This window comes from Anopheles nili, chromosome 2 (assembly GCF_943737925.1).
Source record: "Anopheles nili chromosome 2, idAnoNiliSN_F5_01, whole genome shotgun sequence".
NCBI classification, from domain to species: Eukaryota; Metazoa; Arthropoda; class Insecta; order Diptera; family Culicidae; genus Anopheles; species Anopheles nili.
Window position 1 is genome coordinate 8,673,028 of NC_071291.1, and position 26,453 is coordinate 8,699,480.

Consider the following 26,453-nt stretch of genomic DNA (forward strand, 5'->3'; position numbering starts at 1 on the left):
GGTTTTTACGTGTGCGTGTGTTTTAGTGTGGGATTTTCCGTGTGTATGCCTACCTATTTGCCTTTCTAGTGTTGTTTCGGTTTGGTTTTGGAACAAGCTTTTTATTTGGCAGCCAGATTCTGCACGATGCGCGCTCAAACCTGACATGCTGCTTTTGAGCACTGAACTTCACGCTCGAGTGAACGACAACGCCTTCAATTCCTGACTTAAATTTGACCGTGAAGTGTTGCAATTTATAACCCGAATCGATCACCCTCCCGTTAGGTGGGTGGGAACCGTAACGGATCCGTACGGTTGACGGTCGAGCGCTGACAATTGCGCCGAAAACCCCTTCTCAATCATGTGCGACGGTTCCGGATCACTGAAAGTCTGCTTCTGAGCGCACAGATCGTCACCTTCGATTGCGGCATATTAGCGTGTTGCTTCAACCCGCTGCAGAACCGTGACATTAGCGATCGATCTGGGTTGACTTTGAGCTGGAGGAGATGCGATCTAAATCCAAATGGCGCCGTACATTGTTTCCATTTGCGTCGGGTACCTCCATTAGATCATTGTCTTTCGGGGTTTTGTATGGCATAATTTAAGGCTAGTTTTTGTTTGGTTTCTTTTTCCCTTTCAATGGTGGTTTTCCGCGATGGTTAATCAATTTTTTCGTTGCTTCTTCTACGCAGTCTTCCTGAGGAGATTAAGTAAGTTTCGGTCTGGGCGTAATTATGCGCTTCGCCGCTACCAATTTCTATCTTGCTTCCTCATCTATAGATGCTTGAACATGCAAATACAACGTCGTTACATGTCAACCCGCCACAGGTCACATCATTAGCATTAGTTCACAAAATTACATCCAAATCTCTTTGCTTCATCATTTTTATAGCGTATTTTTTTTGTTGTTTCCTTAAACACACGATTGGATGATTGTAATGATTGGCATGTTTTATCCAAGAATATTTTAATTACATTTGTCGCTCTATTGTGCTTCTGCGAACTTCTGCGAGTACGATTGTGTCGGCTGTCTTTCTTCGAACTCTTTTCAAGATGACGGTGTGGCGAATAAAATATCATCAGCATTAGTGTCATTTTCCGCTCTGGTGAGCCTGTGTTGAATTGCCTGATTGTCGTTGCTAGAGGAAAATGGACGGATTTATTGTTGAGTGTATGAAAGACACAAAAACCACCCTTAATCTGACATCCACTTCTATCGTGCCTTTCGCAATCAGAATTGTAAGCGAACGGTGGAGGAACATTGGCACTAGTGTTAGCTTAGATCAAGATTAGTCATCATAAACAATCCAGGACGTAAGGCTTTCAGTTTTCATTTCTGCAATTCATGGCGCTCTTATTTCATGCATTCTGTATATGTGACATTTCATGGTTAGGTAGGTCTAGCACATCACCAGATACCACTGACGTAGTATTTGAACAGTGTCGCTACAATTCCGCACGATCGGACCCGTATATGTCGGCTGCAACGATCATCTGCTGCACGTGAAGTAGTTGTTGCCAGTAGTTAAAATGTAACACTCTAACGTCTTACGGAACCGAATGTTTGTTTCTGTTTTATGTCTGTCTCAATGGCTTGATCCGTTTCATTCTGGAATGCGCTTGCGTGTATCTTCCGTATGCACCCGTATTGACAATCCGATGCGTATATCTCCCGTATGCGCGAACGCCTGCCTGCCTGTCTGTCTTTGCAACCCCTAATCAACCACATCCTCGCTACTAAAATTGGGCTACCACCACAAATCGGCGTGTTGAAATGTACTCCCCCAAAATTGACTCCGCAACGATAACAATCTCGGACCCACCGAAGGTAACGAAGAAGACGTGTCTCCGGATTCAGCCTACTCGTCCTCGCAATCACATCCTCCGGCCGGACCCGGAGGCATATGGGCACCATTCGATGCAAACGGTGCTGGATTGGTCAGCCTGACTGGTGCTCCTCTCTCGCCGAGACGCCAGCAGATGCAATTCTACCCGAGCGGCGAAGCGCTGAATCCGACGTACGCGTCCAACATTAATCTCTGCATCAGTGATGACATCATCATCAGCGTGACCGAACATGACGATGCTGTGGAACCGCTGACCGTCTTTAACACCGGCAAAGGTAGCTGCGTGTAGATCATCCTCCCAGACGTGGAGAGAAGCGCGCGAAAGGCTCGCATAGCTTGAGCCTGAATTTTCTTCTTTCCCCTTTTTGTTAGACTGCTAGACGTTTGCGTTCATTTTCCCGTTCTCGATGTGACTTGTGACATTGACTGTTTTAACCGCTTTGCTTTTTCTGTTCGCTTTCACTAACCCTCATTTTCAAACGAACTTCAATGCTTTTCCCCACAAACACTAGCATCGCCGAGGTCACCACGCTCACCACGGTTTGCGCAAAGGAACCCGGTTACCGGCAACGGAGTCGAAGACTACGCCGACAAACCACGGAAGCTCAGCTCGAGGCGTGGAGCAGGAGGTAAATTGCGTCGCACACACATACACTCAGACACACACACACACACATACACACACTCGACCTCTTCTATCCTTCTGTCCTGTTACGCCTTCCCACGCCGCTCCTAAAAGCAATGCACAAAAACACCATGGCCCGGCACATTGACGCGTGTTTGTTGAACTGTACTTGTGTGGAACGGTTTGCTGCACTATTCCATATCCTTGCGCCATTTGTTTTCCATCATCCGACGGATCCATTTCCTAACAACATGGATAAGCGAATTATCACGACTAATCTAGGAAGCATTTTGCGCCACGTTAACATGGTAACATGAACTTACGCTTTCTCATGCTGGGTAATGGCTTCAAACGTGGAATATTACAGCATCTTTGCCTACCGCAACTCACTTTGAACGATTTCAGCTGGTTCGATGTACACAGGATGTATCGAATAATGTTCGATCTTTCCGCTGAGAGGATGAGAGACATTGTGGTTGAAAAAAGGAAAGGACCTCGTCGACTCCCACAACACCCTTTATCGAAACCAATCCTCCTGACCAAATGCGCTTATGCAATGCGTGTTACAATAGCTGCAATATACTGATGATGCATTTTTCCTCTTATCAAACCCCCATTTCTCTATCGTAGACGGCAACCCGGTAACCGGCGAAGGATACAGCAAATCGAACGGTGCAGCAGAAATCAACACGACGGTTCCGTCGCTGAACGCAGGAGGCCATGTTATCAATAAGAATCGCATTCCGCCCGGAGGATTCTCGTCCGGCCTTTGGTAAACGGTTTGTTGTACGGTTTGCGGTGAAAACCGGATACGATTGTCTAGCAACAGTCCCCGCCCTGCATACATACACACATACGCACTCAACATTAACATCCTATGATGCCGTCGAAAGCAATGGTTCGTCAACAGTGGACCGTCCGCCGGAGCAGCGGAACATCAAATAGATTGGTATAGCAATGGTAATAAACATAAAAACACATATATTCGACCTCCATCAACAATTCGTCCTCGTGGAAGTTTAAGCGAAGCAGTATGCAGGTTTTCACACGCAACCATCCAATAACGGAAGCAGCAGAACGATATGATTACACCATAAACTGAACGAGCAATCGCGCGATCACGCGAAATGGTTCCGAATACGAGTTTGTGTCGCAAGGAACAAAACGGTCGATCCCGCGAACTAAGTAAGGATACTGTACAATGATGATGATGGTACACATTTTCTGGTTGAAAATGAATGAACCCGAGGGTGAAGATTTGTAGAAATCATTAAAACAGCTAGGAACCGACAGAGAAAGAGGAAGAGGTAAAGGGAGAGAGGTCATCAGATGAGGGAAAAGTTATTCAGGAAATCAGCAAAATCAAAACCAACTAAGCCGCGATCGCATCATAAACCGAAAGGAACAGACAAACTGGGCAAGATGCGACATGTATAAAAGAAAAACAAAAAATGTTGAGCATCGTTCTGTTAGTAGCGTGATCACAGCAAAAGAAAAGAAAAACGAGATTTCCGTGTTAAAATGAAAAGTGTGGGAATGAGATGTGGAACGGTGAAACTAATATGGCACTATATCCATACCGATATAAATTCTTTGTATTAACGAATCTATAATAATCACAAACGAGTGGATTGACGTTGATTTAGCAAAACGTCGCAATGCCCAAGGGAAAGTGTGTGTGTGCAAGAAAGAGACAGAGAAAAAGAGAAGGAAAGTTTAAAAAGATTCATACTGATGCAATCGCGAAAGACAACATGAAAGCTATCAGAGTGGAAAATGAAATTTATACACACATACAAAAACATATATATCAGCGCCATGTGAGAATTAGCTACTGTGGATCACATTGCGTCGTTAGGAAACAAGTGTACACGGTCGGATAAATTCAAATTCAATATTAAAGGAAATATTGCAATAAGAAAGCGGATAGAAATGGATCGCAAGAATTCGAGGACATACTAAACGTATGTAAAACCAAATTGTTGTTGATTCCCGAACGAAGGAAGGCAAACTGTAGAGCAATGTTTTCGGTTCCAAATTGTAGATTTAGCTCCAATCATAATCTCCTTAAGCAAAAGCGATATTGGCCTTACCTCACGGAGGAGTTCGTTTATGACTTCCAACAAAAGTACTGCTTTGGGTATATTTTTCAGTTTTTTGTTGTTGACAAACAAAACACATAGTTCACATTTGCAGAAGGTGTATAGATTCTGGATACATCTACGAGTGGCTTGGTTCCCTCTCATAACTTTGCATAATCACGTGCGCGCGCTGGTAGACGATGTGCGAGTTTGATGGATTTAATTTCCCTAGAATCGGTCTGCCGTGCGCCACGTGTGATCCATCCACTGGTGGTGCAGTTTCATTCGATTATATTTCCGCTTGCTATTATAATTTTTATAAAATTATCAGCTACATAAAACGAATGGAATAGGAAAGGAACATGCGAAAGCGAAAGGATCGATCAATGTGCGATCGATGGTGCGATTCCAACAGGGATGCTTGAAATTATTGCATAAATCATTTAGAGAGCGATCAAGAAGACGTGTTTGTTTGTGTAATATCTGTGTCTTTCCATTTTTTGTCGTACAATTTATGTTTCTTCCTCCCTACCTGGGTGTTTCATGCACATTTAACGATAACTTCCAACGTTCTTATTGCATTTATACATTGCAAAGTAGTTTTGTCCGTTTGAGCGGTTCGAGCGCACTCCCGTCTACCGCCGATGAACGCCGCGAAGTTCGAAAGGGTAAAGGCACCGGGAACCTGTTTGATTTGTGCCTAAACCAACGGACTCCAACCAACCAACCACACACACGAATTCACCATATAAACGAATGTATCTCCTAAACATAACGGAATGAATTATTTTTTCTCTTTTGTAATAATACATTTTAATTTAATAAAAGTTGATTTCATTGATGTTGTTACGACATCCGAAACGGGTTTTCGAACATTGCTATCATTCCGTACGTTTCCGCTAGATGGCGCAGCTGTTGGCTAGACAAGACAGTTAAACCTGCCTTCAATTTGACAGTCACTATGTGCGTGCGGTTGTGCTCAGCTGTTTCTGCCGGCGATTTAGTTTGTGAGAATTTTATCTGATAAATGTAGTTAGATGCGGACTAATTGACATTCTTTTTGTTTAGAATGCACAGAAATGGTGCCTTCACAATAATTTCAGTCATCATCCCGTGAGTTTCGTCATCGCAGAGGACCACAAAGGACGCAGAAAAGAACATAACAAAGCCAGTCAAGACGCCATTGCGCTTTGCTCATAACATGAAGGCTATCGTACAGCGAGTGACCTCGGCGAAAGTGATGGGTAAGCCTTTGATTTGGATCATTTTTGCCATTTGATTCCTTACTCCTGTTCTATTACAGTTGGCGACGAGTTGGTCAGTTCGATCGGACGAGGCCTGTGCGTGCTGGTCGGAATATCCACGGACGACAACGCGAACGATGTAGACTGGCTGTGGGTAGGCGCAACATAACAACGGTTGTTCCAACGACGATCTAACACTCTGCTGTGATGCCTGTGATGCCTTCGTTGCAGTGCCCGGAAGCTGCTTAGCCTGCGTCTGTTCGAAGAGCCGGCCACCGGTAAACGATGGATGGAATCGGTCGTGGACCAGCAGCTCGAAGTGCTTTGCGTGAGCCAGTTCACGTTGTACCACAGGCTGAAGGGAAATCGGCCCGATTTCAGCCGCGCCATGCAGGGCTCGGCAGCGCAACAACTGTACGGAACGTTGCTGGAGAAGCTGCGCGGTCAATACTCGCCGGAACGCATCCAGGATGGCCGGTTCGGGGCGATGATGCAGGTTTACATCCAGAATGACGGGCCAGTTACGTTGGAAATTGAGTCGCCTGTCCAAAGCGAGCAAGAGCGCCAGAAAATGCAGCGTACGCAGGAGCACAAGGCCAAATCAAACGCCAAGGCAAGCGAAAAAACACCGGAAGTAGTTCCAAATGACGGAATTGAGAAGATAAACATTACAGAATAAGAAAAAATCGCCTTAGAATCGTTAGGATTTGACTCACGTGAAGGTTTCTGTATTTAATGGACTCAATAAACTAACATCAAATGCAAACGCAGCTTAAACAATGCTTTTTCAATCAATTTGATGACATTTTTCGTGGAAATTTCTGAAAAACGGTAAGTCTGTTCGTTTTCACGCTGTGCAAAAGACGTCTGAACTGGTTTTTTCGCTCTATTTTGGTACGAAAATTTTCGGATTCTGATCCACCTACTGCAAATCCTGCTCCCCTGGTATTTTGGATCGATTTTTCAGCTAAAATTTTGCTCGCGATCGAAAATTTTTCGATCAAAAAATCCGCCTCCTGCAAATCCTGCTCCCCTGGTATTTTGGGAAAAATTTCGGCCTAAAATTTTGCTCGCGATCGGAAATTTTTCGGTCAAAAAATCCGCCTTCTGCAAATCCTGCTCCCCTGGTATTTTGGGAAAAATTACGGCCAAAAATTTTGCTCGATATCGGAAATTTTTCGGTCAAAAAATCCGCCTCCTGCAAATCCTGCTCCCCTGGTATTTTGGGAAAAATTTCGGCTCAAAATTTTGCTCCAAATCGGAAATTTTTCGGTCAAAAAATCCGCCTCCTGCAAATCCTGCTCCCCTGGTACTTTGGGAAAAATTTCGGCCCAAAATTTTGCTCGCGATCGGAAATTTTTCGGTCAAAAAATCCGCCTCCTGCAAATCCTGCTCCCCTGGTATTTTGGGAAAAATTTCGGCCCAAAATTTTGTTCGAAATCGGAAATTTTTCGGTCAAAAAATCCGCCTCCTGCAAATCCTGCTCCCCTGGTATTTTGGGAAAAATTTCGGCTCAAAATTTTGCTCCAAATCGGAAATTTTTCGGTCAAAAAATCCGCCTCCTGCAAATCCTGCTCCCCTGGTACTTTGGGAAAAATTTCGGCCCAAAATTTTGCTCGCGATCGGAAATTTTTCGGTCAAAAAATCCGCCTTCTGCAAATCTTGCTCCCCTGGTATTTTGAGAAAAATTTCGACTCAAAATTTTGCTCGAAATCAGAATTTTTTCGGTCAAAAAATCCACCTTCTGCAAATCCTGCTCCCCTGGTATTTTGGGAAAAATTTCGGCTCAAAATTTTGCTCGAAATCGGAAATTTTTCGGTCAAAAAATCCGCCTTCTGCAAATCCTGCTCCCCTGGTATTTTGGAAAAAATTTCGGCCCAAAATTTTGTTCGAAATCGGAAATTTTTCGGTCAAAAAATCCGCCTCCTGCAAATCCTGCTCCCCTGGTATTTTGGGAAAAATTTCGGCTCAAAATTTTGCTCGCGATCGGAAATTTTTCGGTCAAAAAATCCGCCTCCTGCAAATCCTGCTCCCCTGGTATTTTGGGAAAAATTTCGGCCCAAAATTTTGTTCGAAATCGGAAATTTTTCGGTCAAAAAATCCGACTCCTGCAAATCCTGCTCCCCTGGTATTTTGGGAAAAACTTCGGCCCAAAATTTTGCTCGCGATCGGAAATTTTTCGGTCAAAAAATCCGCCTTCTGCAAATCCTGCTCCCCTGGTATTTTGGGAAAAATTTCGGCCCAAAATTTTGTTCGAAATCGGAAATTTTTCGGTCAAAAAATCCGCCTCCTGCAAATCCTGCTCCCCTGGTATTTTGGGAAAAATTTCGGCTCAAAATTTTGCTCGCGATCGGAAATTTTTCGGTCAAAAAATCCGCCTCTTGCAAATCCTGCTCCCCTGGTATTTTGGGAAAAATTTCGGCTCAAAATTTTGTTCGCGATCGGAAATTTTTCGGTCAAAAAATCCGCCTTCTGCAAATCCTGCTCCCCTGGTATTTTGGGAAAAATTTCGGCCCAAAATTTTGTTCGAAATCGGAAATTTTTCGGTCAAAAAATCCGCCTCCTACAAATCCTGCTCCCCTGGTATTTTGGGAAAAATTTCGGCCCAAAATTTTGTTCGAAATCGGAAATTTTTCGGTCAAAAAATCCGCCTCCTACAAATCCTGCTCCCCTGGTATTTTGGGAAAAATTTCGGCTCAAAATTTTGCTCGCGATCGGAAATTTTTCGGTCAAAAAATCCGCCTCCTGCAAATCCTGCTCCCCTGGTATTTTAGGAAAAATTTCGGTTCAAAATTTTGCTCGAAATCGGAAATTTTTCGGTCAAAAAATCCGCCTCCTGCAAATCCTGCTCCCCTGGTATTTTGGGAAAAATTTCGGCTCAAAATTTTGCTCGAAATTGGAAATTTTTCGGTAAAAAAATCCGCCTCCTGCAAATCCTGCTCCCCTGGTATTTTGTGAAAAATTTCGGCTCAAAATTTTGCTCGAAATCGGAAATTTTTCGGTCAAAAAATCCGCCTTCTGCAAATCCTGCTCCCCTGGTATTTTGGGAAAAATTTCGGTCCAAAATTTTGCTCGCGATCGGATATTTTTCGGTCAAAAAATCCGCCTCCTGCAAATCCTGCTCCCCTGGTATTTTAGGAAAAATTTCGGTTCAAAATTTTGCTCGAAATCGGAAATTTTTCGGTCAAAAAATCCGCCTCCTGCAAATCCTGCTCCCCTGGTATTTTGGGAAAAATTTCGGCTCAAAATTTTGCTCGAAATTGGAAATTTTTCGGTAAAAAAATCCGCCTCCTGCAAATCCTGCTCCCCTGGTATTTTGTGAAAAATTTCGGCTCAAAATTTTGCTCGAAATCGGAAATTTTTCGGTCAAAAAATCCGCCTTCTGCAAATCCTGCTCCCCTGGTATTTTGGGAAAAATTTCGGCCCAAAATTTTGTTCGAAATCGGAAATTTTTCGGTCAAAAAATCCGCCTCCTGCAAATCCTGCTCCCCTGGTATTTTGGGAAAAATTTCGGCTCAAAATTTTGCTCGCGATCGGAAATTTTTCGGTCAAAAAATCCGCCTCTTGCAAATCCTGCTCCCCTGGTATTTTGGGAAAAATTTCGGCTCAAAATTTTGTTCGCGATCGGAAATTTTTCGGTCAAAAAATCCGCCTTCTGCAAATCCTGCTCCCCTGGTATTTTGGGAAAAATTTCGGCCCAAAATTTTGTTCGAAATCGGAAATTTTTCGGTCAAAAAATCCGCCTCCTACAAATCCTGCTCCCCTGGTATTTTGGGAAAAATTTCGGCCCAAAATTTTGTTCGAAATCGGAAATTTTTCGGTCAAAAAATCCGCCTCCTACAAATCCTGCTCCCCTGGTATTTTGGGAAAAATTTCGGCTCAAAATTTTGCTCGCGATCGGAAATTTTTCGGTCAAAAAATCCGCCTCCTGCAAATCCTGCTCCCCTGGTATTTTAGGAAAAATTTCGGTTCAAAATTTTGCTCGAAATCGGAAATTTTTCGGTCAAAAAATCCGCCTCCTGCAAATCCTGCTCCCCTGGTATTTTGTGAAAAATTTCGGCCCAAAATTTTGTTCGAAATCGGAAATTTTTCGGTCAAAAAATCCGCCTCCTGCAAATCCTGCTCCCCTGGTATTTTGGGAAAAATTTCGGCTCAAAATTTTGCTCGCGATCGGAAATTTTTCGGTCAAAAAATCCGCCTCTTGCAAATCCTGCTCCCCTGGTATTTTGGGAAAAATTTCGGCCCAAAATTTTGTTCGCGATCGGAAATTTTTCGGTCAAAAAATCCGCCTTCTGCAAATCCTGCTCCCCTGGTATTTTGGGAAAAATTTCGGCCCAAAATTTTGTTCGAAATCGGAAATTTTTCGGTCAAAAAATCCGCCTCCTACAAATCCTGCTCCCCTGGTATTTTGGGAAAAATTTCGGCCCAAAATTTTGTTCGAAATCGGAAATTTTTCGGTCAAAAAATCCGCCTCCTACAAATCCTGCTCCCCTGGTATTTTGGGAAAAATTTCGGCTCAAAATTTTGCTCGCGATCGGAAATTTTTCGGTCAAAAAATCCGCCTCCTGCAAATCCTGCTCCCCTGGTATTTTAGGAAAAATTTCGGTTCAAAATTTTGCTCGAAATCGGAAATTTTTCGGTCAAAAAATCCGCCTCTTGCAAATCCTGCTCCCCTGGTATTTTGGGAAAAATTTCGGCTCAAAATTTTGTTCGCGATCGGAAATTTTTCGGTCAAAAAATCCGCCTTCTGCAAATCCTGCTCCCCTGGTATTTTGGGAAAAATTTCGGCCCAAAATTTTGTTCGAAATCGGAAATTTTTCGGTCAAAAAATCCGCCTCCTACAAATCCTGCTCCCCTGGTATTTTGGGAAAAATTTCGGCCCAAAATTTTGTTCGAAATCGGAAATTTTTCGGTCAAAAAATCCGCCTCCTACAAATCCTGGTCCCCTGGTATTTTGGGAAAAATTTCGGCTCAAAATTTTGCTCGCGATCGGAAATTTTTCGGTCAAAAAATCCGCCTCCTGCAAATCCTGCTCCCCTGGTATTTTAGGAAAAATTTCGGTTCAAAATTTTGCTCGAAATCGGAAATTTTTCGGTCAAAAAATCCGCCTCCTGCAAATCCTGCTCCCCTGGTATTTTGGGAAAAATTTCGGCTCAAAATTTTGCTCGAAATTGGAAATTTTTCGGTAAAAAAATCCGCCTCCTGCAAATCCTGCTCCCCTGGTATTTTGTGAAAAATTTCGGCTCAAAATTTTGCTCGAAATCGGAAATTTTTCGGTCAAAAAATCCGCCTTCTGCAAATCCTGCTCCCCTGGTATTTTGGGAAAAATTTCGGTCCAAAATTTTGCTCGCGATCGGATATTTTTCGGTCAAAAAATCCGCCTCCTGCAAATCCTGCTCCCCTGGTATTTTAGGAAAAATTTCGGTTCAAAATTTTGCTCGAAATCGGAAATTTTTCGGTCAAAAAATCCGCCTCCTGCAAATCCTGCTCCCCTGGTATTTTGGGAAAAATTTCGGCTCAAAATTTTGCTCGAAATTGGAAATTTTTCGGTAAAAAAATCCGCCTCCTGCAAATCCTGCTCCCCTGGTATTTTGTGAAAAATTTCGGCTCAAAATTTTGCTCGAAATCGGAAATTTTTCGGTCAAAAAATCCGCCTTCTGCAAATCCTGCTCCCCTGGTATTTTGGGAAAAATTTCGGCCCAAAATTTTGTTCGAAATCGGAAATTTTTCGGTCAAAAAATCCGCCTCCTGCAAATCCTGCTCCCCTGGTATTTCGGATCAAAATTTTGCTCACGATCAGATTTTTTTTAGGTTGATCAACAGGTTGATTGGAAGTCGAACGGGAACGCGTAAAATCTTCAAATTCGTCAATTTAGTGCTGTTTTTCGGCATGGAAAGCTGCTTTTCGGATAATTATGGGGACATTTTCTTTCACCTTTTCCGGTTAAATCAACACACGTTGTTTTCAACAGTTCATAATTTTCTCGTTTATTTCTCCATCCGCTCCGTGCGGTGATTCTTTCGCTTAGCTTTCTTCGTCTTCTTCGCCAGTCATTTAATATATATATATGTATATGTATATTGTATAAATCGATTTTTCAAATGATTTGCTCCAGATATTGCGGAAAAATCTAAACCGAAACGCTTAAAATAAAAGAACACCGAAACCGTCGTCCCGGTTTCCGTAACTCGTCTTTCGCAATTTTTTCTTCCCCGTGGCAAGCCCCGTGTACAATTGCGTGTGGCACTCTCTATCAGGCGCGGGAATGTGTGCTTATAAAAAAAACGGAAATAAAAGTAAAAGCGGCCCGCGAGCCGGTCAATTCACTACTTAACCTACTCCTAAACGCACGGTAGAAGAACTAAATAGACGCTATAACACTAAAAAACGGCTGCAAACACGATATACCGACGGCGGAGCCACATTTTGCGTATTGTGAGTGACCCTTTGCCGGTTTTCTTATGAATAAAAACACGAACAAAGCTTAAATTAAAAGCTTACAGCTATGAATGGAGTACCCGAACACGAGATATACCGGTCGCTAGTCCCTAGCTGTGCTTCTTTTGCCATTTTTCTTCAACGCGCGCATTCTCGCTTTTCTAAATTTGGGGTTTTTTCGTCCTTTGAACTCTCGTTTGCTCGATGGTGTGTGGCTTATTGTGTAAATAGACCAGTTTTAACTACAATCACCACAAAATACGCGCTTCTTTTTCCCGCGAACGCTTCCGAACACCACACGACGAGCTGCGCTTTCCGTTGCACGTGAAAGGATGCGCCAGGACATCCACCATCATCTGCACAACGAAACGTAGGATGGGGATTTTAATGCGCACTTTCCGCTCAAAACTTTCTCATCGGTATCTCGCATTTCCACCGGCGGATTGTGTTTCCCAACAATGGCAACGCCTTTTGTGGCTTCTAGAAGCGCTTTAGTAAGTTGTCCACTTCGAAACCGTGCTGCTGGTGGTTTTGGGGCAGAAAAAAGGATATCCTTTTGATAAAAAAAATAAATTGCTGTGTTTTTTCCTTCTTCTCGAAATGAAACTGATAGCTCTCTCCTAGCCGGCCTCTCAAGGTGTGCCTGGCTTTTGCTCAAGCCTTATCTTTATCTATCTCATGGTTTGTGTGGCCTTCCCGCCTGACTACCGATACCGGTTTAATTAACCGTTCTATTGGAAGTGCGCGTATGTGTGTTTGGATGTACGTATGCTTTCATCTCATGTCGTAATACGTATAAGCTCTTTCTTCAGATTGTTCGTTCCAATTCCACCTGTTAGGTCTCAAATCCTGCAGTGTGCTGTGTCACTCGAGCCGTTAAGGATATGCAAAGTGTAGTGTTTGCGAAACCGTGGTTTGCCCTCTGTCAATTGCCATTGCCCTTTTGTTAACCGTAACTGTACATCGCATAATGTTTCTAAATCGTTCGCTACTACACAAATGCCTTGCATTGCCCAACAAAACGACTGGTCCTCGTGCTTCTTCTGCCGCTTCCGTAAATCGTCAATCAACACGCTTCTCTGAGGGGATGCACTCGGTGAGGATTCTCTTCCTTCTGATCACTCGAAGGATTAACAACAAAACGTACAAGGGCAGTGGAGTTTCAGCGCTCATTTGCCTGCACGTGCATATCCTTATCTTTTCTCTCTGTCGCTTTCTCTTGCTCACGCACGAGTGTATAAATATTGTCCCGAGCTTCCTCCAACTGCATCCAACTGGCTCTGAAGCAAAAGTTGAATCTACTTCAACTAGCGAAATGAGCTGCCAGGGATGGTGCAGGAGTCGTGCTAGTATTTGTTTTCGACCTGCTCGTCCTTCCTACTGCCGGACGGTAAGCTCGACAGCAACATCATCATCAGCAACACCGGAGAAAACTGCAAGTGCACTACGAAAAAACTACCGTTGAAACGCGTCGAGAGGACTACTTTCCGAAACCCGGATAACTTTTTTTTTCCCTTCCTTCATCTGAGGCACCGGGGTTCGTTAGCAGATTATGGATACATTTTTCATTCCACTTCGCTTTGTTTCGCGTTGGTTCAAAACTCGCTCTCATGCTCTATGCTTTTTTTGTTGTTGTAGCCCTATTTGGATGTTTTTAAAGTTCCGATTCAACTAGCCACGCCGTTCAACAGCGTTCATCATGCCCTAACCCTCTGCGTGCAGCATCCCCATTATCGTCCTGTTCGGCCCTACCCCTTGGTGTTACAATTCCATGATAAGTTTCATCTAACGTTCGCTACGGTGGTTTCTCCGCACGATTGAACCAACAGATTTGGGGACAGATTAGAGGGGAGATTCGGTTAACTTCCTTCCTAACTCGCTTCTAACGACCAAAACACGGTGCCCCGGCACGAGCGGAGCGTTTTGGAAATGATATGTCCGACAACAACAACAAAACAAAACCCACTACTCTGCTCGTTCGTTCTACGATTTTCCGCAATGGAACGCAATGGGGAAAAAACAACAACCGAAACGTGTTCGTTTTCTCTCTTCCCGTATCAAAAACCGGTTGAAACCGTTAACACCAGGAGTTGTTCGTTTGACATAAGCTCATCATGTGCAGTGTAATAGTATTGATAATAGTGTACTAGCGGTAGTTGCGGTAGTAGTGATAAGTAGTAATTGTAGTGATTATCTTGATTTTATCAACGTGATCTTTGATCGAACCATCATCGGTAGTAACACAGGCCTAAGTGAAACGGTTTTGCGGTGAGAAACATTTACAAATTCACGCTCACACACAAGAAAAATCTCACACACTCACACGCACCGCGGAAGCGTGTGTAAATTGGGGTTTTTTTTTTGTCGTAGGCGAGCTGCCTCAGGTGGGGTTTTGAGTTTCAACATTGATATAAGCGCGCCCGGTTGTTGCTGTGTTTTGGCTGGCCTCCCAGCAAGTTTCTTGGGCCGCCATTTGCTTCAAAACAAAAGCTTTTCGCTCCAATCCGCACTATATCCGCTTTACACACCCCTATCGCTAATATTAACAGCTTACGATATACTACGGTATCGGTGCGGCGTATGTGTTTGTGTGTGTGTGTGTGGGGGGGAGTTGACACCCTGTCTGGGGTGTGTCCTTGTCGTGCGTTTCGCTCGTATCCTTTTGCGACGAGAACTAGCTTTTCTGTCGCCCTCTAATGCGCCCTGTGTGCCATTAGTAATGAAATCTGTTCGTATTATTGCATGGAAAAACTTCTAAACCTATTTGCCCGCTGCTCTGTTTGGGCTTTTTTTGTACCCGGCGTGGATGGGGGATAAAAAATAGAGTACCTCAGCTAAAGATGAGGACGCCACTATATGACCACAGCGGTGGCCATTTCCACCGAAACCAAAAAGCTCTGGTTTGGTCTCTTCCCGAACTAAAAAAAAAAATACCCCTAGGGAACGCAACGTTCTGATATGGGTGAGTTTTATGGGCCGATGGTGGATCACGGGTCCCTCTTCTCAGCTCCGCCCGCTTTACGTACATTTAAAATAAATACATTTAAAAAAGAAACCATCCGCTCACACACGCACACGAGGGTCTCTCGCTTTCTCACGCGTGAGGCAAAGCTTCGTTTAAAGCCATTGAAATTGAAAACAAAAGCACGACCCTGTCCGAGGTGGGGCGAGAAAGCAACGCGCGGTTAAATGGCATCCTAAACGGTCCAAATAGAAGACCTCGGCTCGGCCGAAAAGGGAAAAGGGAGCGGTCTCTCCTCCGCACTGTCTGACTGTGGTTTTGTCGCTCCCTTTGATCGCGCGGATTTTGTTTTTCCATTCTTTTCCCTTCCTTGAGGGGTTAAAGGCGAGAGCTTTCACAGTGCAAAATCAAAGCTAGCCAAAAAGGACGAGCGACGCTGCTGCTGGTCCCTTCGGGGGTGCGGGAAAAACCGTTCACGGTTGGTGAAACTGACCGAACAAGAAACACAAAAAAAAAACTATGCTAGGACTACAAACTAGGTCCGTTTTATGTAACGATCAAATCCCAAACAACAACGCGGTGCCTTGCTCTTTTCCTTGCAATAGTCCCTCCGGGATCGGATCCGTAGCGTCGTCGTAAGGAGCTGGGGGGGGGGGGGGGGGCGCTATTTTCGTTTTCGTATCGTTTAATTTCGTTCGAATCTCGCGTTCCTTTCGCACCCTCGCGGGAAAGGACATTCCCGTGGCACTGTGCAAATGCAAAACATTGGACCCTGGAATTTCTGTTCTCTCTTTCTCTCTCTCTCTCGTTCACACACGTTTTTTTTTCATTCACCGCTTCATCCTTCCGCAGGGCGAAGTGGAATGCCGTTTACCATCCCACTGAAACCCCACCACACTACGCCACACCTCGTGGTGGTTGCCAGGACCGACAGCAACCCACGCTCGCTGGCCGTCGCTTTTTTCCTGCTATACAACATTTGTTTCTCCATCCCAGCATTCGGCTTGCCCGCGGCGTTTCCTAATCGCGTCCACGCTTTGATCTCTTACCAACGATTATCACATTTGAGAATGGTTACCATCATTTTGATTACAAGAATAACATTCGCCTGTTGCTGTGGCGCAGCCTGCCCCAATTCCGGGAAAAGGTCCTGCCGGCAGCAACGCAGACTTACACCCACACACCGTGGGGGTTTTTGCTCGTCGGAACCGCATTCTCCAGCTGCCTCGGAGAGCCGATCATCCGGCGAGTGCTGCCTGGTTTGACCGAGCCAACTGCAAAAGAAATTAGAAAAGGTAAATGTTTCGTAAAACAAATGGCCACTTCAGGGTTCAATACGAATGTCTACGCTAAAGCACCAATGTCACCACCGTCACCGCCGCATGCAGAGTTTGAGAGTAATGAAACGCGACGCTTACACTCGGACTCACCTTCCAGCAGGTGGCGGACCTCATCGGCCGGTGGCACCACCGCCAGGCTCTGCAGGTTGACCTCCTTCATCTCGTGCACCAGCTTCTCGACCTGCTTCTTCTTGTCCGCGATCGCACCCTCGAGCTGCGCCACCTCGCCCTTCAGCTTGTCGTGTGCCTTGTTCGCCTGGTCCGCGCTCTGGACCGCCAGGTCGATCTCCACCTGCAGCCTGTCAACTTCACAGATTAGAGCCCGCTCCAACAGCTGCTGTCGGTTCGGATCGTACTGTCGGCTATACTTGCGCTGCTCGACCAGAATTTCGTCCATCAGCAGCCGGATCTTGTTCTTGCACTGCAGCAGCTCCGTCTCGCAGTTGGCCAGCTTTGAGCGGAGTAGTGTGATCTCCGATTTGAGCGTCTTCTCCTGTTGCCGCACCAGTTCGCTCTCTTCGTCCACGTACTGGTAAGCCTGCAGCTGGTCGGTCGCCTGCCGGTACTGCTGCTCCTGTCGGCTGATCTCTTGCGTGATCGCTTCTAGTTGATCCGTCTGGTCGCGGCTACGACCCTCTAGAAATCCGATCTCTGAGTCGTACTACGGATCGGCAAGCACAGGAACCAACCCACAGGAAATAAAAAGAGAAAACGAGCCATTAGTCGCGATTGGGAAAATCAAGTGACTGCTTCCCGAGACGCAAATGATTAGTACATCAATGACACACGAGTAGGCGCTCGGGAAGAGCTCTAAGGACGTTCCGAAAAGGATGTCTTAAGACAAGTATCGTCAAACCATCTCTCTTTCTCTCTCTCTCTCTCGACTAACGCACAATTATGAGATGAAGGCTCTAAGGAGGCTAGGAGCGAATCGCGAGCCAAAAGGACCGACACTTGAACCGAGCACCTTCAAGAGCCACCACAAGGGCCATCGTCATGCCTTGTCATCATTATCGTCGTCCTTCTGCAGGGTGATGAACACAACACAATAGTAGCTGTTCATCCCTCCCCCGCCACACGCTTTCGATTTCTGCCATCGAGCCGCTCGAACGGTGCCACTCGAGACCCTTTTCCCTGGTAAAACTGGCAAGACGACCGCACTGGACCGTGCACAGGTAATCGGAACGTAAGTGAAACCCCACGGCCTCCTCCTTAGAGGACTTAGATCGGTTTTGACAGGAGCCGCTCGTGCACACCGGAAGCCCTGACCCAGCAGGCGTCGTGGCACGACTGGAATCGATATTGGAATGGGGTCGGTGTTGCGCTCCTCTCAAAAAGGGCACCACACTGAGTGAACGCGCGCGCACAATCGACACTAATAAGCGGATATGAATAGCGGATCCGTTCCGTGGCAACGAGCGGGAAGTGAAATAAAACACCTCCCGGATGAGGGAAAGGAGAAGAGAGATAAGAATGGAGAGAAGGTGGTCAACCGTGGCCACGAAACCCACCTTCGAGAGGTCCGCCTGTTGGGTATTGATTTTCTCGCGCTGTAACTTGATGAGTTGCATCAGCTCCCGGTAGCCGGTCGTCGAGGACGATGATGAGGCCGCATGTGCGTGGAGAAGGCTATCCGTTCCGGGGTGTCCTGGGTCCTCTTGGACGGTCACTCCCGCCGGTAAGATCGTGGATGGTCCTACCGACGACGTGGAAGAGGCTGACGATTCACCCACCACCGGTGGATGATGATGGCCCATTGCGCCACCGACGATGGCGGAATGATCCTGATGGTGCCTTCGGCTCTGGTTGCTGCTAGCCCCGCTTCCGGTACTACTCAGGCTGGTGAGTGTGTGTGAGAGCGGGCTGTTGCGTGGTGGCGGAGGATCCCGGTACGGTGGCGGAACAAGCGCTCCATTTGACGAAACGCCCGTGACCGGGGAACTTGTCGACGGATGATGCCCGGAGGTTGTCGCCGAACTGCTGCTGATGCTACTGACACTGCTCGTGTCCAGGTGTTGGCTGTCCGTACACAGCAGGTTTTGCAGCTGCAGGTGATGCTGGAAGGGTGGTCGACTCGCTCCGAGATGGTGATGTTCCGGTTTGAGCGTTGCTCCGACGATCACGCTTGCTGATGAAGGAGGTGATCCTGCCGATGGTGGCACCGCTGGTGGTTGCTGTGAAGGACCTCGCTCATTCAGCCCACTGCTGAACACGAGTCCGTTCACCTTCCGGTCAAGCGAGCTGCGCAAATCAGCCGCATTGAACTCGCCGACCACGTTGCCGCCCGAACCGCTACCGGAACCGGATGTCGCAGGGTGTGCTTTCGGTTTTTTTATCACGCTCGCGTACGTCGCTTCCACGGGTTGTTGCTGCTGCTGCTGCTGGGTAGAGCTGGGCGAAGATGTTGGATGATGGCCACTGGATCCGGAAGCTCCACTACCGCTTCCACCGATACCACTGCTCGTGCTAGTGTTGTTCGAGGACGCACTGGAGCTGGAACTACTGCTGCTGTTGCTGCTGTTACTGCTCGTGCTGCTTGTGCTACTTTTGGTGCTTGGGTTGCCATGCTCACTGGTGGTCGCACCCTTCGGTAGAGTTGGACCGGCAGCAGTGACGGCCGCATTTGGTGAATGTCGCTGACCAGCGGTTCCAACATGGTGCAACTTTTGCTGGTGCTGAACAATCCCCCGGACGATGCCGACGTTTTGGTGCTGCTGCTGCTGCTGTTGCTGCTGCAAATGGTGCTTTTGCTTCTGCGATGGCTGCTGGTGATGGGGCGTTTGCTCCGACTTGCTACCGGACCTGGAACGAGAGACCAGCCAGACAGTAATTAATTATTTGCGATTGGTTTTCCGTTGGGTTGGTGCTGTGTAACGCCAGTGTGTTTGTGTGTAAGTGCAAGTGCTTAGTTCCCCCAGCCCAAGACGAGCAGCAGGAGAAGACGACGAAGAGACGCGGTTGATTAGAGGATACTTTTCCACTTGCAATCTCGGAAACTCGGCACGAAATACCCGGCACCGGGTGTAGCGTACGCCCCCCAAAACCAATTACGAAATCGGAGAACGACAGCGATAAAGGATGCGGCCGACACCATGTGCTGGTCAAGGGTTTCCGCACCAGCGAGCGATACACGGAACAGAACAAGAAACAAGACGTCAACCATCCGTGGTGGTGTCGTTGCAATCCTGTGGAATGGTTTGTCTGCCGCGGTTGCATTTCGTCTTGCGATGGACACCGAGTGATAGGCGAGATTTATACCAACATATTGCGCACCGTTTACGGTTAGTTCTTAAGCGCTCCCTAAAGCAACGTTTGGTGGTCGTACAATTACGCCACATGACGGCACATCCGAGTAACAGACTGTGGAATGCCGCGGTTCCAGGAACACCACGGATGCGACAATTAACAAATTCCAGCAATTTGTCCACAGTGGTGATGGTAAACGGGCCGCGAACCCGGTGAACTCTCGACCTGTGGCGTGACACCTTCTCACATGTCCTGGGGGCCGGGAAAACTGGAGTAAATCATCATGCCCACTTCGGGGACACGCTGGCTTGCGAGGGTGATTACAAATGGGAGTTTACAATCGAGATAACCGGTACCGGAGGCCTACCAACAAGGGAGCCAACGAAGTAAGCGCAAATAATAAACACCACACGCCGCTTAGCAAATTCCTTCTCGGACCGGACGCAATAAATCCTTCAAGCCGGAAAGTGCCGCTGTTGTAACGGTGAGTTCGATGGTTCGCGCTGGGCCGGAACACTCCCGACAGGTTGGAATACAAACGACCGGCGAGAGCGCGCGCGCGCGCCTGTGCTAATACTGGTGTAGCATACCGCGAAGTAAAACATCCACCCATTCTTCTTCTCATGGGGTAGCTGTTTCTTATCCGGTATTTTTTTTGACAACTTGCCTCGAGAGCTTTCACCCCTCAAAAGGATGGTGCGGCGTTGTAAAAAGAAGAGCGCCCGTTTTTCTCCAAAAAGGCCCCATAAATAACGTCAACCGTCAGTCACTCCGTTTAGTGCTCTTATTAGAGAGCGCCCTTCAAATTTGTCACCTGCTCCTTCAATCATGGCACACCGGAGACGGCGCCTTCTCACCGGGGAAGTGAGGTTATCCATCGAAAAAAAAATGTTGTTTTCGCTGCCCTTTCAATAGAACCGAACCGAAATAGAGTCTCATTTCCAACGATTCGAACGTTCCGCTCGGTGCGATCGCCGGACCAACGAAGGATGATCGCGCGCGCGCGCACACACACGCAGGTGACTGTCAACTGCAGGACACGATTTATCAATTTTCCAACCATTTATTCCGGCCGCCAGGGGAGAAAAAGAAGACCCGCTTCAATGGTGTTGCTGTCGCGGTTGCGATGTGGTATTAAATTCGAATCGAATTTACACCACGCTGTGGTGGCGCTTCACATCATCAGCGCCGTGGCTTCGGAACGACTTCCGGGAGTTGGAGGCGAAAGTGGGAGCAAAAAAAAAATAAGAAGGACGAGTCGTAAAACGATAATGTGCACTCCTCTAACGTGCGCGCGTTTTGGTCCGTGGCTTGTGTGTGTGTGTGTGTTGTATTTGCCCGGTTTTTCTTCCGTTCCAGCGCTTCTTGGCGAGGATCGTGTTCGCGCAATGTGGCTTCCCGTTGTGTACGGGCTCCGGGTTTCTCGCGGTTGGTGGTACCGGAAGGCAAAGTGGAACAAAAAAAAAAGCAACCACCTCTTTTGCCTCTGACAGACGATATCTGTCAGGGCGAAACCGTTTAAGGGTGTCGTTAAAATGCATAAATTCCCCCTAACTGAATTCCGGCCTCGCGGTGGAATGCCGCGCGAAAACGGGAAGCGAAAGAAGAAGAAGAAGAAGAAGAAGAAACGGGCCCACCTCTTGTAAGTGGATTCCCTCACGAAATGGGTGAAACGGGATCCTCCTACTGTCGTTTGGGTGGTAGCAGTAGCATTCCTTCTCCATGAAGACGGTGGAGAGGTGCGATTTTCTTTTTTCGATAGCAAAGAGAAGTAGCTTTGGACGCTTTTCTCACTTCCGGCGGTTGGATTACCTTTTCATAAATTTGTAGCACCACCACCACAGCACGGCAGCTCGCGTCTGCTGTTTGCGAATAAAATATTTCGTCGTCTGCTTCCGATTCATTAGCGTAATTTTCAACTCCTCGCTGGCAGAAGAACTCTACGTGCACGGACCCATTCGAAATAATGTTGTGTCGCACCGCGAAACCAAACACCCGAAAGGAAGCCCAGCAAATTGGCACGGAATTTCTCCGAAAAAGCGTGACGCCTTCCGCAGCTCATTACGTGGCGTGTTGCGGATGGAAAAGAAAAAATCTCAACGATCCTTTTGCCCACGTTCCTCGGATATGCACGTTCCAATTCACGGCCGCGCGCAAACACATACACCCACCTTCCATTACTTCGTCGCCCGGTTCCTTTTTGTCGTGCGAATGGGGTGCCAGTTTTCCACGGCAATTTCCCGACCAAACCCGTTGCACCGTCCGGTGCGACACCGTTTAATGCGATTAAAAACATTGGCTCGCCACAGATTCAATTAACACTTTAATCGAATTACGACCAACCAGCCGAACATGCGTGTGTGTGTGCAAGCACGGACACCAACCGCGAACTGAGCCTGGTCCGGGCACAGATAGCGGCACGTTCGGCACAGTATCGGTGCGGTTTTGGGGACACATGCGGTGACAACATTTCCCTTTTCCCGAAAGTGGCCATCGAGAACCCACCCACGCCCGTTGAATGGCCTTTTTTTTCTCTGGTGCGTATCCCGATGAAAGGGCTTCCCGGGAAGGCACCGAGAAGCCCGGTGGTTTGGGAGGTTGGTGTTCGCTTTACGACGCGATAAACCATCCAAACACGGACGTACACACACACACACCTGTTCTTGGGGTGGATGGGAGGCGGAAGCACGTGGTGGCTTGAAAGAGGCTTAGTTACGCACACGGGAACTAACCGCTGCCAGTCCGGTGTGCGTGGCGATATCACTTGAACGCCGGCGATGGAGGCGCCTGGTGTTTATTTGCTCATTTCTTACCCAGGGGTGGGCGGCCGTTAACAGGGGGCGAGCCGACACATGCGGGTGCTAATCCCACCTAAATCCACCCATTTCTAACCAGCAGACAATATAATCAGTGGCATTAACGGTTCGCGCCAGCATATGCAGCAGGATATGTCGCGAGCGCGATCCGGGAAGCCGCGATCACTAAAGCGAAACTAATCAGCACGTGTGCGGCAGTGGTGAGAAAGAAATTCAATCGAGTGCTGTCGTTCCTGAAGGATTAGAAGCGAGTCGTGCTCGTGGAAAAAGCGAAACACCAGCATTTAATCGTTGGTAGGAAAATGTGTCACCGTGTGTTTGAGGTTTGTTTTAAATTTGTTTAGGTGCCGCGGGAAAATGGAACCCAAGCTAGATCCCTGAACCCAGACCAATATGGGCTGGGTAAGGCCGAAGGATAATTATTTACTGAGCAGGTCTTATCGAGTTTTATTTCCGGGCATTAGAAAGCGCGCGAGTATGAGTAATGGCTACGGGAGATAGCGTTACTTAAACAAAAGATCACACGAAACACACCAAATGCTGCCCCAGTAATCTTACGAATCTTCCACAGATAGCGGTAATGGCGGTCGTAACAATCTCCCACCAACAGTGATTTATTGGTTGTCGCGTCTCGGAAAAAGGAAAGCGAGAAAGAGAGCGAAATAAATCGCATTGCGCACGTGGTGAATCCCGAAAGCTCACAAAAGCATGGGGATGGGATAGAAATGAACAAAAAAAAACACGCACAAAGCCAAATCCGGACCCAAAATGGTCCAATGATGAAGTGGCACTTCGAAGTGCTGGAGGAGCGAGAGAAAGAGAGTCGTTGTTTGACCTCTCGCTGGGGCCATAAATCAGCACCCCAAAATGCGACCCCCAGCCGTTTAATGTGTGGAAAATGCAGACAGGTTGTAGAGAAATTGTTGTGAGCAGCTCGTGTGTAGCAAAAATTCTACATTACACCCGCAAATGCGCTACTGGACGACGCACATTTGTAACGAATTGTGATTTCAGATTCCCAACCCCAAACATTGAGGGGTCCGATTAAACGCCACATTTAGGAGAATTTTACGAGTTTACACGCTGAGCGTTTAATTTACGATCGCCAACTACCCCCGGACCGAATTAATGCGTGAAAACAAGGGCGTAAAGCAGCAGACCAACGAATGCTAACTGCAGGCTAATAAAGATCGCGCCACGATTAGGCCGATCTTAATGGTGATAAAATGGACAAGCGTTATAAAACCCGGAACGCGTCGTTACGTTATCGTCGCGCGAGATAATTCGCGTGAGATGAGATCGGGAAAGCGATTTCACGGGAGTCATCGATGCAAATGTGGGAAAAAGACACCCACCCTCGCTTTGGCAAACAAACACTCGTCTCGCCGCCCATTTAGTCTAATGAATTGCACACTACCAAATGACGGTAGCAGCAGCCGCGGCCGGTTTATGGGGCGGCATTCGTTTTTCAAATGCAAATCACTGCCCATCGGTCTGTGTCCGCGCAAATGTGGCGCATAAATGAATAGAAACCACACCGACGAGAGCGAGCCCCTTAAAGAGCTCTAAGTACACACTGTAACGAATTATGTGCCATAAATTGTCGTGCTGCCACCGGATGCGGATGGGTCGCTCGCTTTGGGGCGCTGTGACAGTGGAAGATTCAAGCGCAAGTACCACCAGGAGCCATTTTGGCCACCGTTTTTATGGGAGGCGATAATAGGGCGTGAATCATTCCGTCCATCTGTTTGCGCTACGACGCCGTACCATGCTCCAGCGGGTTGATGTTTATGGGCAGCATATTCACCCATCCACCCTCGAGAGATTGCTTTTATTCTTCAATCTGCTGCCACGAAATCTTGAACACCATGAAGACGTCCAGTGAAAGACGGTAGCATTCTTTCGATGAAATTGTTGCCCTTATTTATTCGATCGAGTAGCCGTTCCTACGACATGTTATGTGATTTATATAACGGTTCTCAAGCTGCTTCGAGGATATCACTCATGTTTAGTTCCGCCGGCCGGTGGTTGCGATTAAACGCCCAAATATGGGAACACATTTTTCAGCGATCTAGGAGGGATCTTTCAAACGTTCATTCCTACATTCCTTCAAACGGAGCCTTTAAAGTCGAGCTAAACACACCACGAAAGGTTACCAGACCGTGGTGCCGGGCGGCACCCGAAACAAACAAACCTAACAAACGCAATAATCAAGCGCAACAGCGAGAGCGAGAGAACGAGGGCGAAAAGAATCTAACCTTATTTTGGAGCCGGTGCGGAGGGATCGTTTTTCAAATCAAACAAATCTGTCCTGCGGCGTCCTCTAGGAATGCGCCGTCCTTCTTACGGAATGTGGTGGTGCGCGAGCGGGCTGGATATGTATTCAATTTATGAATGTTGATGTGATTCCTTCGCACCACGGTAGCGGGAAATAGGCGAAGCGATCTCTCGACCAACGCTACGGCACTGAAGGGCGTACGGAAGGTTGAAGTCGGCGAAGAGGACGAGGCTGATACGCAACGCCAAGGGACATCTAACTTATGAAAAACATTCGACATACCTTTAGGCTAACGGAACAGGATGCGACGTCCCTCATCCTTGGGCCACCTTTTCCATCGTTCCGACCCGAGCAATGTGAATTGGCGTTGCTCAATTTTTCAAAATCCCTCAGCGAACTTCGTGCGAGAGATAATGGAATATATCTGGCCACCAAACTCCCCACGTCTCGAGTGTATCCCCGAGACAGGACCGCTGTCGGTGGGTCGAAGGAGAAGTTGGGAAAATACTAAACAAAAATCACCGTCACAAACAGAGGGAAAAGGCGAAAAAAAAACACAAAAGCATGAACCATTGTATCGGAACATCGCTACCTGAAATCCTTTTCCATATTACATTGTATCACCCGGAACCACCGTACGACAATGGTGTGTGGGAAAATCCTTGCGGGGCCTTGGGTCTGACGTGCGGTTCAATGGTGTGTGCTGGAAAATTCCTGCCCGTCGAAGCGTGCAGCAATCGCGCTCCCGAAGGATAGTTTCGAGCGCTCGCAAGGACAATCGACTTCGGCACATATCTTCGACAGCGGAATAGCTCTCGCTTAGCTTGAGCTTATGTGTCACGGCGATTCGATGGCACATTTAGTCGAAATCACCGAGCGATACAGCAATTGCGAAGTAGAACGGACGAAAAAACAAAAAAATAGATAACAAACCTCGAGTGGCCGGGTCGAGCAGGAGTAGAGCGGCTAGCCAGCAAAAAAAAAAAAGCACCGTAAAAGACGCAAAAAAGGATGCGACAAAAAAAAGAGGACGATTCCAGATTGATAATGTCAAACCGGTGAGTGTGGCGTACGGACCAAAGGGCGGAAGCACAATCCGTTCACTTTTAAATTGCTCGGCAGCGTGGTGGAAAACTCCGCCCACGATTCCACCCCCTTCAACCCCGGTGGTGACCGAGCGCGAGACAAAAGTTATCTCCAGCGGAGTTGGTGGAACAGGAGCTTTTTCATACGTCACGTGGAAAATGCCGCGCGACACTGCGGTAATCGAGAAAACGGACCGAGATCGAGGTTGGCGACACAACAACCGCCGGCAGCTTGTTTTCATCATCATGCGCTAGCGTCTCCTTCAATGCGAGATCCACCTCTTCAAGGATCTCAAATCTCAAGCAACAGCAACAACAACAACAAAAAAGGGATGAAAACGCCACCATGAATGCTCGCCCCGAGGATACAACTTTTATTGCGCTTGTAATTGTTTCGGGTTTGTTTCGGGCGGTCCGGAACGCGGTGGCTTTCATTTCCGCTTCCGACGTGCCTGAATGCCATCCACCCCGTCACCCAGAGCTTGGTTTAGGAGTGCTTCTTCTTTAACCT

General features: G+C 47.2%; 3 protein-coding genes across 4 annotated transcripts in view; 2 read left to right on the top strand and 1 right to left on the bottom strand.

Moving 5' to 3' along the window:
- LOC128721323 (microtubule-associated protein Jupiter) overlaps nt 1–5,353 on the top strand; it is a 33,573-nt gene extending 28,220 nt beyond the window's left edge. Inside the window, exons 5-8 of the mRNA XM_053815064.1 lie at nt 672–689; nt 1,808–2,101; nt 2,339–2,455; nt 3,082–5,353. Of these exons, the coding sequence (XP_053671039.1) occupies nt 672–689; nt 1,808–2,101; nt 2,339–2,455; nt 3,082–3,227 (575 nt within the window). The 3' untranslated portion in view covers nt 3,228–5,353. The remainder of the gene's footprint in view (nt 1–671; nt 690–1,807; nt 2,102–2,338; nt 2,456–3,081) is intronic.
- A 380-nt stretch (nt 5,354–5,733) lies between these two features.
- On the top strand, nt 5,734–6,528 carry LOC128731067 (D-aminoacyl-tRNA deacylase). Of its 2 annotated transcripts, none has more exons than XM_053824162.1 (3): nt 5,734–5,776; nt 5,836–5,926; nt 6,008–6,528. In XM_053824162.1, the coding sequence occupies exons 1-3, from the start codon at nt 5,734–5,736 to the stop codon at nt 6,453–6,455; spliced, it is 582 nt and encodes a 193-aa protein (XP_053680137.1). In that variant the 3' UTR covers nt 6,456–6,528. The 2 variants fall into 2 exon arrangements, with proteins under 2 accessions (XP_053680137.1, XP_053680138.1); XM_053824163.1 differs by having other exon boundaries at nt 5,836–5,930; nt 6,008–6,155.
- A 9,819-nt stretch (nt 6,529–16,347) lies between these two features.
- Nucleotides 16,348–26,453, bottom strand: part of LOC128731974 (histone-lysine N-methyltransferase 2D) — a 38,693-nt gene continuing 28,587 nt past the window's right edge. The window contains exons 3-5 of the mRNA XM_053825134.1: nt 18,029–19,319; nt 16,596–17,178; nt 16,348–16,451 (exon numbers count right to left, since the gene is read on the bottom strand). Of these exons, the coding sequence (XP_053681109.1) occupies nt 16,348–16,451; nt 16,596–17,178; nt 18,029–19,319 (1,978 nt within the window). The remainder of the gene's footprint in view (nt 16,452–16,595; nt 17,179–18,028; nt 19,320–26,453) is intronic.

Bases quoted from the DNA above. Each gene is read 5' to 3' on its own strand.
- LOC128731067 (XM_053824162.1), top strand. From the start codon at position 5,734: ATGAAGGCTATCGTACAGCGAGTGACCTCGGCGAAAGTGATGG. The intron at 5,777-5,835 runs GTAAGCCTTTGA...GTTCTATTACAG, and splicing joins GACCTCGGCGAAAGTGATGG to TTGGCGACGAGTTGGTCAGT. The intron at 5,927-6,007 runs GTGGGTAGGCGC...CCTTCGTTGCAG, and splicing joins GCGAACGATGTAGACTGGCT to TGCCCGGAAGCTGCTTAGCC.